At 46.4% G+C, this 17,395-nt stretch overlaps 1 protein-coding gene across 2 annotated transcripts in view; it reads left to right on the forward strand.

Moving 5' to 3' along the window:
* The first annotated feature begins 2,369 nt into the window (after nucleotides 1-2,369).
* KIF18B (kinesin family member 18B) overlaps nucleotides 2,370-17,395 on the forward strand; it is a 33,817-nt gene continuing 18,791 nt past the window's right edge. Inside the window, exons 1-5 of one of the 2 annotated variants that reach the window (XM_083407634.1) lie at nucleotides 2,370-2,821; nucleotides 3,191-3,449; nucleotides 8,848-9,178; nucleotides 13,301-13,458; nucleotides 17,072-17,176. In XM_083407634.1, the coding sequence (XP_083263760.1) occupies nucleotides 8,860-9,178; nucleotides 13,301-13,458; nucleotides 17,072-17,176 (582 nt within the window). In that variant the 5' untranslated portion in view covers nucleotides 2,370-2,821; nucleotides 3,191-3,449; nucleotides 8,848-8,859. Of the gene's footprint in view, nucleotides 2,822-3,190; nucleotides 3,450-3,798; nucleotides 3,842-8,847; nucleotides 9,179-13,300; nucleotides 13,459-17,071; nucleotides 17,177-17,395 lie in introns of those variants that run through there. The other variant, XM_083407633.1, reaches the window with a different exon arrangement.

Below are 17,395 nucleotides of genomic sequence, written 5' to 3' on the forward strand. Positions count from 1 at the left end.
GACGTCTGGAAGGGCTGTCATGGCGCCATGTTGCCTGCGAGGACCATGTGGAGCAGCATAACCTAGATTAATGAAAAAGGATGGATTCAAGACAGATCACACAAACACCACCTTGGGTCGCTCGAGGCAGGAGTCAAACTCTGCTTTCCTGGCATTGTTTACTAGACAGCCCTGCACAAGGGAGTGCAAAGGACCATATGGACAGGGAGCCGTGTGACCAGGATCAAACTCTCTCTGAGACTTCCCAAATAACCTTTCAGGAGGAGAGGCACGGCCCTGTATCACGCATGTATATACCATGATGACTAAGGAGGAACATGACAGACATTCATTATACAGCGGTACCTAAGGTTAAGTACTTAATTCGTTCCGGAGGTCCGTACTTAACCTGAAACTGTTCTTAACCTGAAGCACCACTTTAGCTAATGGGGCCTCCCGCTGCCACCCCGCCGCCGGAGCACGATTTCTATTCTCATCCTGAAGCAAAGTTCTTAACCTGAAGCACTATTTCTGGGTTAGCGGAGTCTGTAACCTGAAGTGTATGTAACCTGAAGCGTATGTAACCTGAGGTACCACTGCATTGTTAACAGCCAAATTATCCATTCCTTTCGTGATGTTGGAGCACAGTTTCACCTGATCACTTTATCCGGCCTCCACAGGGCCATTTTTTCAGCAGGAACTCAGTTCCAGCGCCTCTTAGATGGGTGGTGTTATGTACTGAAGTTCTCACCCTGGGCCAGCAGGGGGATACTGTAGATAGTTTTCACTCGGGTCCACATATGCAAATAAGGGATTGAAAGTGACATTCAGTGATTGGATAGTTATGGAAAGTTGTTACAGTTGCGTTGTACTGGATCTCTATATAAGCAGGCTGGCTGAACCCTTCAGTTCTGTTCTGTACTGGCCTGTGAATAAACAAGAGCTGCTTGAAGAATCGCTGTGTCGTCTGATATGTTCACCCACAACCTAACAGGTGCCATTGCCATTCTAAGAGAATTAAGATCTTTGCTTCTTCCAGTACACTGCATTAGTTCGCCTGTCTTCCCAAGTGATGTGTAGTTTTTTTTGGAGACACCGTTGAAGAAATCTTTTGAGGAGTTGGAGGTAAGAGTTTATAAGTGGACCATGTTTCACAAGCGTACAGTAAGGTTGGTAGTTCAATAGCTTTGTAAACAAGCATTTTGGTTTCCCTGCGAATTAACCATTAGTACTTCGAAGCCCCCACAGAACTGAGCATTAGAATCCAAGTGAAAAAAGGAGGCTGTTTTGAGGAACTGCAGAATGAGGAGAGATGCCCTCAGACTGGATTTTAAATTTTAAATATACTTCCCCCAAAAAACCTGAAGGCTTTCTGTTGGGGTTGATGGGGAAAGAAATTAAAAAGATGGACCAAAGATTTTTTATGTATGCCACAGCTGCAGCAAGAAATATGCTGGCCCAGAATAGGAGGAAAACACAAGAAATACCTGCCATTGCAGAATGGCAGGTGAAGATGATGAGCTACGCAGAACTAGCCAGACTGACGGGAAGAATTCGAGACCAGGATGAACAGAAGTATCAAGAAAGTTTGAGTAAATTCCTCTTATAACTCTTACAACGTATGGCAGATATAAGTTAAATAAATAGAATACGCGATATAAGAAAACATAGGATGCTCGCTGAAAGGGTGGAGGGAAGTCATAAGCTCGGCAGAGATAAAGTAATAATGTGATTTATGTGTATTACAATTGTATGTGTAAAGAAAACAATAAAAAATTATTGGAAAAGGGGGGGGGGGGAGAAATGACTGTGATCTAGAATCTGGACTCCCTCCATGCAGACTGAAGGCATAAATAGGTAAATAAACCACATTTCTTAAAGCTACGACAGTATCCACGTGTCTCAATTTTCCAAAAGAGCACAGTCCCCAGGTGATTTTCCTGGAACCACACAGACTCTTGCCACCCAACTTTTGCAACAATATTTTAAAATGATATTGCTATATACCCATATGTTTCCATATCAAGACACATTATCCAGGGTTATTCTTCCCCCAGTGTTGTACTGTGCTACTGTTGTAAACAAAAATTGCCCTTTTCCCTTATAGGGTATCCAAGAGCCCATATAGAGTCCTTACGTAGGTTCCCTATTGGTAGGAGAAAATAACAGAGGCCAACCAGAGAATATTGAGAAGCAAAGCAGCTAGTAAGCTTGATCTTTATTGATCTGTTGCAACAGGGTGCTCCCCTCACCCGCAGGAGAGAGGAGGAACCCAGAGCAATAGCGTGCAAGGCCTTATAAAGACTTTTGAAATTGCCACCCTGTAGATCAAGACCATCCCCAGAAACATCATACATACATCACAGAAGGGATGCAACCTAAGACCACCCCTCAGATACATCATACCTACATCACAGAAAAGGCGGTCTAAAACAGAAATTTGAATGTTGTTTTTCTCCTGTCCTTGTTTATCTCCTGTCTGGCAGGTTATTTGATTGGATTACCTGGGGAGCCTGGCCAGTCTTTTGTAATGATAAATACTTAGTTCCTGGGCCAGGTCACAGGCTCACCCTATTCAAACACAGACATATCCTTAAGACAGGATTTGTGTATGGAGGATGAAATTAATGGACTATGCAGAACTGGATAAACTAACAGGAAGGATTTGAAATCGGCGCGACCAGAAATTCACAGAAGGCTGGAGTAAATTTACGGACTATTTGAAAAGTATTTGTGAAGATCAGACGACGCTTGTCGGTTTGCAAGAAGTTTTGTGAGGAGTATTATTGGAATTATTACAAAAATGGATAAAGCGGAGGATGATTTGTTAAGAGATTTAAAGGTAATATAAAACTGAGTAATGCAGAAGAAGTGATTATAACGGTGGATTTCCAGAGGTGCTGATGGAAGTCTAAAAAGATTGTATAAGTGATAAAGTTGTGTGGTACGTTTTATAATTTATATGTTAAAATCAATAAAAATTATTTTAAAAAAGAAAGAAACACGGGGTTTGTGAAGGAAAAGACAATGGAGAGGCTTTTCCATTTTCCTTTGACCTTACAGAGAAAACATTTGGTCAGTTTGGGAATAAAAAATGGTTCCAGGTCGGTCTTCCTGTGCTGATCTATGTATGTGCTTGGTTGGTACACTTATGAACATTACCATATATCTAAGACCTCAAAATTCCTATCACACTACTGTTTCTCTACAGGTTGCAGCAAAAAGCCAGCTTAAGCAGTTCCCTCGCATCCCCCCAAGCCTAACCGAAACTACTACTCCCAGCATGCATAGCGAAAGGCCGGCCGCCTCTACAGTATTTTTGTCCTCGCCAAAGGAACAGACTGACCAATTAGAAGAAGTCCAGAGGCGCGCGTGGTAGGCCAGTACACCAATGGGAAGCGGGCGAAGGGGCGTGGCCGGGAGATTTGAACTGGCGAGTCGAAGGAGGCAGAACTGCGTGCAGGATCTCGGTAAGGGGACATGGAAAGAATGTGTTTAGGGGTGCTTGATTTTTATTGCCGTGGGGGGGGGGCCCGAGAAAAATATACTGTATATAATATAGGATTCTGTCTGGTGACCACACGGTACGAGGATTATCTTGCATCGTCGTCTGAACAGCCTTTCCTGCTTTTAGTGCCTTCGGCGGCTGCAATGCGCAGAAAACAGATCGGGAAGTTTTATACAGCGTGGAGATCTATCAATGTCTGAGGATCTTCCTGCCCTTGATGGATCTCCATGTTGCGAAGAAAGAAAGAAAGAAAGAAAGAAAACTCCCCGACAGGCTCTTGGTATTCAAGCTGCCGTTTAAAGGCATAGGAGCAGGGGCTGGTTAAAACGTTGGCAACTAATGGCAGGCACTGGGGTGGGTTTTGCATGAAGACCTCACCAAGGGGCGAGGAATCCAACAGACCGTCTTTCACAACCGCAAAACAATATTATAAAACAGGTTCTCAGGCTCCCTGAGCCTGAGACCACTTGAACATTGCCAGGAATGTCAGTGGATCGTGTAATAATCTTTTTTTGGGGGGGTAGGGGGTTGTTCTATGCTGAACAAGCACTCATTTTTGCTCCTGGGTTATATGAATTTAAAAACGAGTATTCCCCCGACCCCTCTTGCATGGGAATTGTTGTAAAAACTAGTGGCATATGAAAAAAAAAACCGTGCCCTAAGGCCAAGCTGCTGGTTACCCCCCCCCAGGGGGAAATTAGCCTTGTTAGCCTGTTTGATCTGACCATCCTCAAAATAGCCTCATGTTTCTCTAGAAGAAACAAATCCAGTATAGGGCCACGAATATATATTTTGTGGCTATTCTGCAACATCTCCTTGGCTTTTCTGAACAGAGTACCACAGACCACAGTCTGCGTTTAGAATGTTCACCACACATCAAATATAATATACATTTCAAGCCAAACTGTTGTGGGAGTACTGTGAACAGGATCTCCTGGGACTTTGGGGTTTGTCTGTTTTTATAAATGTTATTAGCTGCCCTGAGATAGGGGGTTCAGATTAGGACCCAGGTTCAGCGAGTGAGAGGGTTAACTTTCCCCTCTTACGCTGTTTTCCCAGTCCACATAATTCTCCACACTCAAGCTGCTGTTTGTCCCTTAGTGTAAAACACAATATCCGTATGTTTTTGCTTCCCTTCCATTTGCGAACATATGAAAATATCCTGATACCAGCTTATTAATTTTAGAGAATGAAGGACTGAACTAATCTAGATTGACTTGACCAACGGTGCTAAGCCACTTGGTTATACAGGATCATTCCAGATATTCCCAGTCCCCTGGTATTTTTAAATGCAGGGGCAAATGTATTTTATCCAATGATAGCTTTACTCTAGCAGATACTTGATTTTTGCTAATCCTGTTGCAGTCCTCTGCACCACTGCTAAAAACATGACTGCCATACAAAAACTGCTTTTTATTTATTTACTTACTGACATTGCAACCCTAAGAATATCTTATCAGAAGTAAACCCTATTGAATTAAATGGGGCTTACTCCCAGTAAGTGGATTTAGGATTGCAGCCTTGTCTATTCGGCCCCCATCACACAGTGATGTTGGCTCAGGCCACAACAGCTTAAAATATAAATACATAAGAACAAGAATCAAATGCAGTTTAAGATGTGGATAGTTCAATTGGTTAAAGTGTGGTGCTGATAATGCCATGGTTGGAGGTTCAATCCTCGGAATGGACAGCTGCATATTCCTGCCTTGCAGGGGGTTGGACTAGATGTCCCTTAGGGTCCCTTCAAACTTCTGTGATTCCAAAAACGTGCTGCTCATATTCCCTCTGTTAAATATGATAGGCCAAGCCAAAATATAACAACAGATAGTGGTAGAAAACCAGGGTATATATAGGTAAAGGTAAAGGTGACCCCTGACCATTAGGGCCAGTCGTGACCAACTCTGGGGTTGCGGCACTCATCTCGCTTTATTGGCCGAGGGAGCCGGCGTACAGCTTCCGGGTCATGTGGCCAGCATGACTGAGCCGCTTCTGGCGAACCAGAGCAGCGCACGGAAACGCCATTTACCTTCCCGCCAGAGCAGTACCTATTTATCTACTTGCACTTTGACATGCTTTTGAACTGCTAGGTTGGCAGGAGCAAGGACCGAGCAACGGGAGCTCACCCCGTCGCGGGGATTTGAACTGCCGACCTGATCGGCAAGTCCTAGGCTCTGTGGTTTAACCCACAGCACTACCCGCATCCCTTTAGAATATATATATATATATATATATATATATATAACAGAATTGATGAATAGATTTTGAAAGCAATGATTCAAAGTCTTAATCCATTAGACTTCAGTTTTTATTTTCAGCTTTCCCCTTGAAAGGAATTCCAAAATGTTGGATTTGCAGTTCTCAGAATTGCTAAATGGTGACTTTGCACAGCACTTCCTTTCAACCACATGTGGCCCCCGCTAGACATTTCCCATTTTCCTCAGTTTCAGGATGTTTCTGATCTGCTCCGATCTGTCCCTGAAGACATAAATTGAGCCCTTTAGAAACGATTTTGTGAACATGGCCTGAATCCCGAAGAGGAAGTGAAGGCACTGCCTTACTACAAAGCCGTCAGAAGTGATTGCTCTTTTCAGAGAGGACAGCTGTTATTAAAACCCACATTTATAATCTTGCAACAAATGAATGCATTGATTAGCCGGTACAATCAATCAATGAGTGCCTTTGGCCGTTAATCCCTTGTGGCTGAACAGGGCTGTAAATTTGTTGCCTTAGTAGCATTAAAGCAAGACAAATTTATCATCCTGTGTTCAGTTGCTGGGCTCTGAACTTCAGGAAGGTTGTTGAGACATTGTGAAGGACTCCGAGGAGAGTTAGGTGGTTGGCTGGCATGTGGCTGGTTATTTGCTACTTCCCTGCTTACTGGAGCAGAATGGTTTTTCTCTGTGAATGAATAGATGACATATGAAATTGCAATTTGTTTATCTCACCACCATCTCCTTATGCAAAATTAGGTTGACTCGTGTATGCATGTCCCCAGGGTTCCCAACTGCACTATACATTTACAGAAGTATCATACCACTATAAGCAATCATGGCTTTCCCCTTTGTTAGGTGACTCCTCCTTCTTCTTTGGCGATCACTCGTAGCCGAGTAAGATTGTCTTCCATAAACACAATTTTAACAATGAGTCCGTAAGTGACTGTGGAGGCCAATTCTGGATCCACATGTCCTTCCACAGTGGGGACATAGGTTTCCAGGCAGGAATTGACCACGGTGTGGCCAAGTGTGTCTTCCTCTTAGCACGTTTCTCCCTTGCATCCTAAGTTCGAGTGTCTTCATAGCCCATGAAACCTTTGGTAAAGGCTGTTCTCCAATTGGAGCGCTCGCACGCCAGTGTTTCCCAATTGTTGGTGTTTATACTACGTTTTTTAAAATTTGCCTTGAGGCAGTCTTTAAACCTCTTTTGTTGACCACCAGCATTGTTCCTCTCCCAGAGCTATAATTCCTATACAGTGGTACCTGTTCCGGAGTACCGTTCGCATCTAGAAGCAAACGTAACTAGTGATGGCAGGTCTGTGCATGTCACTTTTCACTGCTTTTGCGCATGCACGTGATGTCATTTTGAGCGTCTGCGCAAGCGGTGAAACCCGGAAGTAACGCACTCCGTTACTTCCGGGTTGCCGCGGAGCACAACTCGAACGTGCTAAAACCGAGGCGCATTCAACCTAAGGTATGACTGTAATTCCCTGGGAAGAAGGAAGGATTGTTAAACCAACTGGGACAGAAGTTTTCTACCTTTTTGAGTCCACAGCTCCCTTGACCAACCACGTTCTTTCTGCTGCACCCCTGTGGGGCTCAGGAGCCCAGTTATGTCACCCTTTGCCTACAGAGATGGGAGCCTCTCACCCTGTTTTTGAACACCCTCCCTTGTGAAATGTTCCCTCAGCCTCCTCCCCTCTCCTTGGGAGTCCTCCGAGCTGCTCCCACCACCACCTTCTCAAGCCGCCCCACAGGAGCCTGGGAAAAGGATGCCCATGGCCCTAGTGGCCCAATGGAGACTGGCCAAAGGTGAGGCCAGCACCTTACTTTGGGTGGCAGCAGCAGGCACTGTCAGGCCTGCATGGCGGAAAGGCTCTCCTTCAGCACCGGACACTCAGCTCCCAGGCAGGCCTTGCACACAGCAAGCCCAAGTAAGGCCTGCCTGCCCGGCCTCCGACTTGTCTGTCCATTTCTCAACAGCAAGGGCTGGCAGACTGGCTGGCTGAACTTCCTCACCCACTTGCCTGCTTGCCCCGAGGCTGTCTCAGCTCCTGGCTTCAGCAACCCCTGGCCAGGCCCCAGAGGCATCATTTGCCTGGGGAGCGTGTAGACAGGGCTGCTGCAGCAAACAGCTGGACAAGCCTTTGGGAGGCAAAGATGCGAGAGGGCATCAGAGGAGGAAGGGAAGGAAAGAGGGATAGAGGCCAGCGTTGCCCATGGCACCCCTGATCATCATTCAAGGCTCCAGCGGGAAGGTAAACAGTGTTTCCGTGTGCTGCTCTGGATCGCCAGAAGCAGCTTGGTCATGGTGGCCACATGACCCGGAAGCTGACTGTGGACAAATGCCGGCTCCATCAGCATATAGAGCGAAATGATCGCACAACCCCAGAGTCGTCTGCGACTGGACCTAACGGTCAGGGGTACCTTTACCTTTAATAACTCTCAACACGCTACAGTTCCTGGGGGAAGCCCTATCTTTTTTAAGTGGTACGATATTGTTTTAAACGAGGAATGTGGACGTGGCCAGGATTGGAGAGTTTCTTCAAGAGCAATTCAGCACCCGCTCAGAATCAACAGGGATGTGAAGACTCTGGCGCTGCACATGTTGACTGCTCCTGTCCTCTCTCTTTAAAATATTTTTATTAGGTATTTCAACATAACAAATTATCAAACCATATAATAGCGTACATTATTCCCCCCCCCCGTCCCTCCCTCCCTTTCATCCGTCCCTCCCCCCCCCCTCCAAAGACTTCCCTCAGCTCCTCTCTCTGATTTCTCCGCACATGTTACAAAATTTTACGTATCCTTACATTATCTATCTAACATGTTATCAACCAATAAATTTATGTATGTTTATTCAAAACCTGCCAAGGAATCCAGTTCATTTTGTTGTCTTTTTAGAAGCTCCCATTCTTCCTTGAAGCCACAGTTGTCCTTGTCCCCAATTTATATGTCAATTTTGCCAACTCTGCGTAACTTGTCAGTTTTTCTTGCCACTGTTCTTTCGTTGGGATTTCCTCATTCTTCCATCCTTGTGCCAGAAAGACTCTTGCCGCTGTTGTAGCATACGTAAATAAATTCTTTGTTTTTCTTGGCAGGTCTCGTCCTACAATCCCTAACAAAAATGTCCTCTCTTTGACACAGAGCCCTGAAGCCATGGCGCACGTCCCGCCCGCCGGAGAGGGCAGCGTGGCGGTAGTGGTGCGGGTGCGGCCGCAGACCCCCCGCGAGCGGGAGGGGAACCGGCAAAGCGTGGTGCGGGTGGTCGGAGACTCTATGTTGGTGTTTGATCCCGAGGAACCCAGCCCACCGGGGGTCTTCGCCCAAGCTCAGGACCCTCCGTCGAAAAGGAAAGGCAAGAACCTGACGTTCGCTTTTGACCGGGTGTTCGGCGAGAGCGCTACCCAAGCAGAGGTGTTTGAGAATACGACCAAAGAGATCCTGGACGGTGTTCTGAATGGCTACAACTGTTCAGGTAAGGAGGCTGAAGGGCGGTGAGGCTTCTCTTGGCTCTGCCGTCGAGACAGGCAGTCTTCAAGAGAGCCAGTGTGGTGTAGTGGTTTAAGAGCAGTAGACTCGTAATCTGGGGAACCGGGTTCGCGTCTCTGCTTCTCCACATGCAGCTGCTGGGTGACCTTGGGCCAGTCACACTTCTCTGAAGTCTCTCAGCCCCACTCACCTCACAGAGTGTTTGTTGTGGGGGAGGAAGGGAAAGGAGAATGTTAGACACTTTGAGACTCCTTCCGGTAGTGAAAAAGCGGGATATCAAATCCAAACTCTTCTTCTTCTTCTTCTTCTTCTTCTTCTTCTTCTTCTTCTTCTTCTTCTTCTTCTTCTTCTTCAAGGCCATGCCGTAGATAACCATAGATAAAGGCTAGAGCTATGATTACCAATGTGGGGATTTTTAAGGGAGGCAGTTCGAGAATGAGTTATTAACAGCAATTTTTTTGCACTTCTTATGGTTCTAGGGGCCTCACATACAGTATATAAATACCGTATTTTTCCATGTACAGCGGTACCTTCGGATGCGAACAGGATCCGTTCCAGAGCCCCGTTCGCATCCAGACGCGAATGCACGTCTGCGCGGGTCGCAATTCGCCACTTCTGCGCGTGGCGCATTTTGACCATCTGCGCATGCTTGAGCGGCGAAACCCAGAAGTAACGCGCTCCGTTACTTCCAGGTCGCCGCAGCACGCAACCCGAAAATACTTACCCCGAAGCTACTTCAACCCGAGGTATGACTGTACAGTGGTACCTCGGGTTAAGTACTTAATTCGTTCTGGAGGTCCGTTCTTAACTTGAAACTGTTCTTAACCTGAAGCACCACTTTAGCTAATGGGGCCTCCCGCTGCCGCCACGCCGCTGGAGCACAATTTCTGTTCTTATCCTGAAGCAAAGTTCTTAACCTGAGGTAATATTTCTGAGTTAGCGGCGTATGTAACCTGAAGCGTATGTAACCCGAGGTACCACTGCATAAGACTAGATTTCTTTCTTTAAAAATTATGCTAAAAAGTTGGGGTCATTCTATACATGGATAGTGCATAGGGTGGACGTTTGATTGATTGCTGCCACGGCTGTCAGCGGCTATTGGGCGTGTTATTGGTTGCTGCGTCAGTGGCTGGTGTTGATTGGCTGATGCTGCGGTAATTGGGCGGGCGATGGGCAGCTTCTGCCGGCAAGGGGACAGACGAGAGGCGGGTTTTGCGGCGCGTGCAGGTGAGCAATTTTTGACAATCCCCCTAATGGACGCTCAACAACCCTAGGTAAACCCCCCCCCAAGAAAAGCTCAGCGACTCTGTGCCATCTCCCTCTATTTTCTTAAATTTGAGTCTTATACATGGGGGCGTGTTATACACGGAAAAGTACGGTATATATTGTGACACACATTTTTAAAATTAAAATCGGAACGTACACGGCAGTCAGCTGGTGATAATGGAGAGGTTATCTAAACAGAAAATACACTGGGTGCATTCGGGGAAATAGCGCTCCGGGAGTGCTCAGTCAACAGTTTTGGAATTTCCCCCCTGAATGCAACGCTCAGTAGCTGTTCATTTTTTTAAAAAAAAATAATATTTATTAATTTTTCCAATAACATAACATCAAAACAAAAACATATCCACAAAGAAGAGGAAAAAGAGAGAAAAAAATAAATAATATAAAATATTAAAAAGGAAAAAAGGGGGGGGAAACCGAAAAAAGAAAACCCTCTTCCCCATCCCCCAACACAAAAATTCCCAAAAAGCAAACACAGAAACACCCAAACAACACAAAGTTTCAAATTCCTTCTTTTTTGACTTGTTTTCTCAGCTTCCTCCCCCCTACCTCTCTGTATTCCAGTTTTTAATCTAATCGGCAAATTCCATCCAGCTTTTGTTGCTTTTTCGCTTATTTACTTTTGCCCCTTTAAAAAAAAAATAATAATAATAGAAAAAGAATATTAACCTTAAATCTTCTAATCTTAAACCCTATAATAATATACCCTTATATCCTTATGTTTCATATTCCTTATCTTAATCCCTGGAACCAAATAAATTCCTTCCATCATCCCCCCAAAATACTTATTCAAACCAGTTCATTTAGAGCAGTTGCCATTTTGGGGGGAAATTCGCAATTTATCAACGAGGGAATGTCTGACGCATTCTCGTGGGTCCCGTGCTTTATAAGCGAGGCAAATATAATTATTACTGCTATAGAACTCTAAATACAAATGGTAAGTGTATCTAAAGTATTAAATAGACTTCAACCACAATTCTTTGGAAGCTTGTTTAGACCAAGTTTATGGCCTTTTAGGCTTCCCACGCGTGAATAGGAGTTCACTTTTTGAATAATAAGAATTATATGTCCGGGGGGCGCGGGGGAGGCATCAGGATTTTAGAGTTGCTTAGGTGGAGCATGGCCAAAAAACGTTGGGAACCACTAGACTAGAAAGAGACGCTGTTTGGCACTTACGGGATGGAATTGGAAGCCATCCTTGGCCAGTGTTAGAAACTCAGATATATAAGCTAGACCCCAAATGCCTCCGTGAACCAGGGTTACAGTCGGCAAAATGGAGTACCTAGTTGCCATTTCTGGTCCAGACAGCTCAAAAGTTAAATTTTTCAATATGACTTTTTGCTTCCAATTGTGCAGACATAACGGGTAGAATTCTACAGGATGCAGTGGCGTAGCGTGGGTTGTCAGCACCCGGGGCAAGGCAAGTAATTTGCGCCCCCTAACCCGGGGCAAGTAATTTGCCCCCCCCCCCCCCCGCTGCACTGTCCCTGCCCCAGATAGTCCCTTGCTCTCTCTCCGCACCACACCGCACGCCTGGCACCCTCCCCTCCACAGTGGGCGGTGACCCAGCGGCTCGGATTGGATTCGCACAGCCAGCACTGCAGTGAGAGAGAGCCAGGTAGGGGCAGAGAGCTGCGAGCGCCCCGCCCACCCACCCCCCAGATGTTGCGCGCAGTGCAGCCGGCCCCCCCTGCACCCCCCACGCTACGCCACTGACAGGATGTGTTGTTTATAGAGTGTGAAAACAGTCGAGACCCAAGAATTCCCAGGCAGGCACCTCCAGATGCCTGGAGGCAGCTGGCAGACAACCTAGCACCTGGGCATCTTCACTTGGTTGCAAGAGGCTGATAGCCAGGTGCAAAATGTGCCTGGCAAATGTTGAACATTGGCCATGACTCTCCGTGGACCAGGTGGCGGGGGCATTGCCCCGTCTCCACCTGTGGATCAGGTCCAGACAGCACTGGTGTCTAGCATGGAAACTGATTTTTATTTACTGGGAATACTAACCTGGACTGTGCGGCCCCCCAAAGATGACTGGAGTAGGAGAGGGTCCTCCTTCAGGTACAGCGGTACCTTGGTTCTCAGACGCCCTGGTACTCATAGAATCATAGAGTTGGAAGGCACCACAAGGGCCATCGAGTCCAACCCCCTGCCAAGCAGGAAACACCATCCGAGCACTCCTGACATATGGTTGTCAAGCCTCTGCTTAAAGACCTCCAAAGAAGGAGACTCCACCACACTCCTTGGCAGCAAATTCCACTCAAAACAACTTGGAATCCAAACACTGCAAAGGTTTGTGAACTTTTTTCAGAAGCTGAACATGCTCCGTTTTGAGTGTTACGCTTCCGATTTGAGTGCCACACTTCCGTTTTGAGTGTTCGCTGAGGTCTGTCTGTTTTTGCCATTTGTTTTGCATTTGTGGCTCTTTTTTGTTTTGTTTTTGTGACTGTGTGGAACCCAGTTCAGCTACTTGATTGATTGTGTGACTGCAGTACATTGTTTATTTCTTTCATTTTATGGATCAATGGTCTCGTTAGATAGTAAAATTCATGTTAAATTGCTGTTTTAGGGGCTGTTTTTAAAAGTCTGGCATGGATTAATCCATTTTGCATTACTTTCTATGGGAAAGCGCGCCTTGGCTTTGGAACGCTTTGGTTTTGGAACGGACTTCAAGAACGGATTAAGTTTGAGAACCAAGGTACCACTGTACATTGGCCCCAGGATCTGAACGGCCACCCAGCATCTGTTAGTGATCCAGGTGGTTCAATACACATCCCTGATACTTAGGAGTTGACTCAGTGGCTGTGCCCTCCTTCTCTTCCAGTGTTTGCCTACGGTGCGACGGGTGCAGGGAAGACCCACACCATGCTGGGGTCAGAGAAGGAACCGGGCATCATGTACTTCACCATGGAAGAGCTATACAAGCAAATAGAGGCCAGGAAGGAGGAGAAGCACTGCGAGGTCCTCGTCTCTTACCAGGAGGTACCACCCTTGCCCATTTCTTACAGCTTCTTTCTACCTTAGGCTGCAGAGAGATGCAGTGTTCATAGCAGAGGTCAGACCTGCTCCTAGCAGGAACCCAGTTTTGCAGTTTGACCTCCACGCATACAGATAGGCAAGTGGAAATTCTGGGTTTGCCCTTGGTCTTGTTCTCTTCAGAAGGACTGCCTGAAGTAGCATATATGTGAGAACAGGGCCTTTTCTGTGGTGGCTCCCCTTCTGTGGAACGCTTTCCCCAGAGAGGCTCTCCTGGCAGTGTCATTATGTGCCTTTAAGCGCCAGGCAAAAACATTCCTCTTTAACCACGCCCTTGGCCATTAAATAATCTTATAGCCTGTTAAAAGTGTTGGGTTTACAGTGGTACCCCGCAAGACGAATGCCTCGCAAGACGGAAAACCCGCAAGACGAAAGGGTTTTCCGTTTTTCAATGCGCTTCGCAGGACGAATTTCCCTATGGGCTTGCTTCGCAAGACAAAAATGTCTTGCGAGTCTTGAGATTTTTTTTCGCTCCCCACCCCCTTTTTCTAAACCGCTAATAGCCTTTTAGCAGCTAATCCACTAATCCCAATAGCCGCTAAACCGCTAATCCGCTAATAGGGTTGCTTCGCAAGACGAAAAAACCGCTAGACGAAGAGACTCGCAGAACAATTTAATTTCGTCTTGCGAGGCACCACTGTATTTTATTTATTTATTAGAAGAGCAATTGATTGCTAAACTAAATTGATTCCCAGGATTCTTAGGGGGCAGGGGTCTGCAACCTTTAAGACAAAAAGAGCCACTTGGACGCGTTTCCGAAGGAAAAAAAATTGGGAGCCGCAAAACTCGTCATTATAAAAATAACTTTTTTGTCACTTTTTTTATTATTTCTTTGTTTGACCTCTCAGAATTACTCCTCCTCATAGAAATAAACGTTAAATTAACAAGTTAACAAGTGTGTTCTTCACTCCCCTTCAAGACAGTGACCAGCGTACATGCCCCCTTTCAATGCAGTGACCAGCGTACATGCCCCTTGCAATGTAGCGGGCGGGCGGGAAGGTGACGTTGGGACGGTGCGTGACTAACACACGCACCGCCCCCATGCGACGTCACAGCCAGTACAGCGCCCGCCACAGTGGGGAGTGTCGGGGCGCACAATGCGCCTCCTCCCCTCTCTAGTATCCGCCCCGGAGCTGCGGCAAAGGTGTAAAAGAGCCACATGCGGCTCCGGAGCCGCGGGTTGCTGACCCCTGTTAGGGGGGAAGGCAGTGACTTTTTAAAGTGGTATGATTCTGGTTTAAATGTACAGTATAGTGCCGATGGGGTCAAACACAAGAAAATGTCCGTTGCAGGGGGTTGGACTAGATGACCCACGGGGCCCCTTTCCATTCTTCCAGGTCTATGATTCTATGCGTTATCATGGCACTGAAGGCAAGTTTCATACCAGCTTAGCTACAATCAAAAATGTCTTGTGCGTGTTTTCTCTCCTGGGGCTGCAACCTGATTAAAGGCATTTTAAATGATGACTAAATCGATTAATCTACTGATTAATTTTGCCTATGGGTAAGGCGCTACATCTCTGACACGAGAGGGACACCTTTTCGGGGCTGTGACAAATAACCATGTGCCAGTAAAACAGCACTTTCCATTTGCAGAAGGCAAGACTTCTGTTTTAGAGGAACCTCTGGAACAATATGGAATGCAGCAGGGACTCTGTGGCCCTCCAGATGGTATCGGAATCCAACTCCCATCAGCCCTTGCCAGCATGGCTGATGGTGAAGGATGCTGGGAGGTGGAGTCCACCAACATCTGGAAGGCCACAGGTTCCCCACCATCCCAGATATGGCACAGAAGGAAAGTACAGAGACACCGTCCAAGAAAGCTCTTTGCTATTAGATCATGCACACATGTTGCAGGAGACATCATCTCAGAAGAGGGAAAAGGCCATTGGAAGAGGGTGCTTCCACCTGCAGTTTCCATAAGTGAATTATGTTTAAAAATTACCGTATTTTTTGCTCTATAAGACTCACTTTTTCTCTCCTAAAAAGTAAGGGGAAATGTGTGTGCGTCTTATGGAGCGAATGCAGGCTGCGCAGCTATCCCAGAAGCCAGAACAGCAAAAGGGATTGCTGCTTTCACTGCACAGTGATCCCTCTTCCTGTTCTGGCTTCTGGGATTCAGAATATTTTTTTTCTTGTTTTCCTCCTCCAAAAACTACATGCGTCTTATGGTCTGATGCTTCTTATAGAGCGAAAAATACAGTACATTTTGTAAAAAACCAACCAGCTGCCTGATTAATTGGAGGCACCTTTTTAGTTGATTAAAAGCTTCGAAGCAATTGATCTAACTAATTAATCAATTAATCACTGCGGCCCGCATTGTTGCAGTCCTTGGGCTCCTGCCCATGGCATACGAAGTGCAGCTCAGACCTGTAATATCTAGTTGGTTGGCAGAGCTTCCATCTAGTGCATTCCCCAGTTCAAAGGGAACCCCGTTTTTTACAGGGTAGCGTGCCATGCCTGCAACGGTGAGAGCGACGCCCAGGGTTCGCTGCTGTGATTTTGGCAAGGCCGTTCCACGGACGGGTGCTCCTGTTTGCTTGCGATCTGCTTTGGCTTTCCTCCCTCAAAAACAAAAAATCTGGAAAACTTTCAGTTGATGGTTTGTTTCCCCATACGTGTTGCCTTGTTACTACAAAGTATTCGAGGCAAACCTACCCAAACAAGAGGCACAGATGAAACTACCATTAAAACAGCCAGATACGTTAAAAATCAAAAATATATTTTGCTGCCAGGCTTACAGGGTTGGCACACTCGTGGCCAGAATTGTGGAAACCTTTTGGGGAAAGTGTATTTCTGAGGTTTGATGGCTCATCACACCTGATTGGCTCTCTTGCGTAAGCAAGTTGTGTTTCCTTTTTCTGGTTCTTTGGCTATAACTTTTGATAGAATACAGGTGATTGAACAAACTTTGTTGCCTTACACTCTTCATTAAAATATCTCTCCAATGATATATAATTTTATGGTATCACTCCAAAAATAAGTGGTGTTGTGAGCCATCAAACCTCAGAAATACACTTTTTCCAAAAGGTTTCCACAATTTTGGCCACTAATTTCTGGCCACAATGCAGGCACTGGGGCTGGGGAGGCACTGCCCTGGTTTTGCACGTCAAGCTTCATCAGAATTGGATGAAGCTACTTTTTAATCGGCAGAGAACGAATGAACTTTTTAGTTCCCTCCCTGCCCACATCTAGATCACTAGATGCCCCCGAAAACTGATTGACTGGTTTATCTGAATTTAAGAAACATGAGCAGTTGCCTGCAGCCTGAAACAGCAAGTGGTGACTCTCTTGCTGCCTAGATCAGGAGCGAGTTGTGCTCTTAGCTACAGCTTCAAGCTGATTTTCCAGGCAGGATAGGGGTTGGAGCAAACACCCCAGCAGGAGCACCAGATTGGCTCTGCTAGGGTATTTGCACCTCACCTTCCATCTCCCAGTGAGCGACAGCGACACACCTGCTGGAAAACTAGCGGCTCTGCCCCAGCCGGAAAGCCACTTCTGGAGTGCTGACTCCCAGGAGACTTAAATGCACTGTATTGAAACCTGATTCTTTCTTCCAGGTGTACAACGAGCAGATCCACGACCTGTTGGAACCGAAGGGCCCACTGGCCATTCAGGAGGACCCAGAGAAAGGGGTCGTGGTACAAGGGCTGTCTTATCACCAGGTGGATACGATGATTGCCTTGCAGGGGGGACAATATGGGGGGTATATATGCACAGCGGGTGGCGCTGTGGTCTAAACCACTGAGCCTCTTGGGCTTGCCGATCGGAAGGTCGGCGGTTCGAATCCCCGCGACAGGGTGAGCTCCCGTTGCTCAGTCCCTGCTCCTGCCAACCTAGCAGTTTGAAAGCACGTCAAAGTGCAAGTAGATAAATAGGTACCA

Source organism: Podarcis tiliguerta (genome assembly GCF_965153285.1).
Source record: "Podarcis tiliguerta genome assembly, chromosome: 13".
In the NCBI taxonomy this organism is placed as follows: Eukaryota; Metazoa; Chordata; class Lepidosauria; order Squamata; family Lacertidae; genus Podarcis; species Podarcis tiliguerta.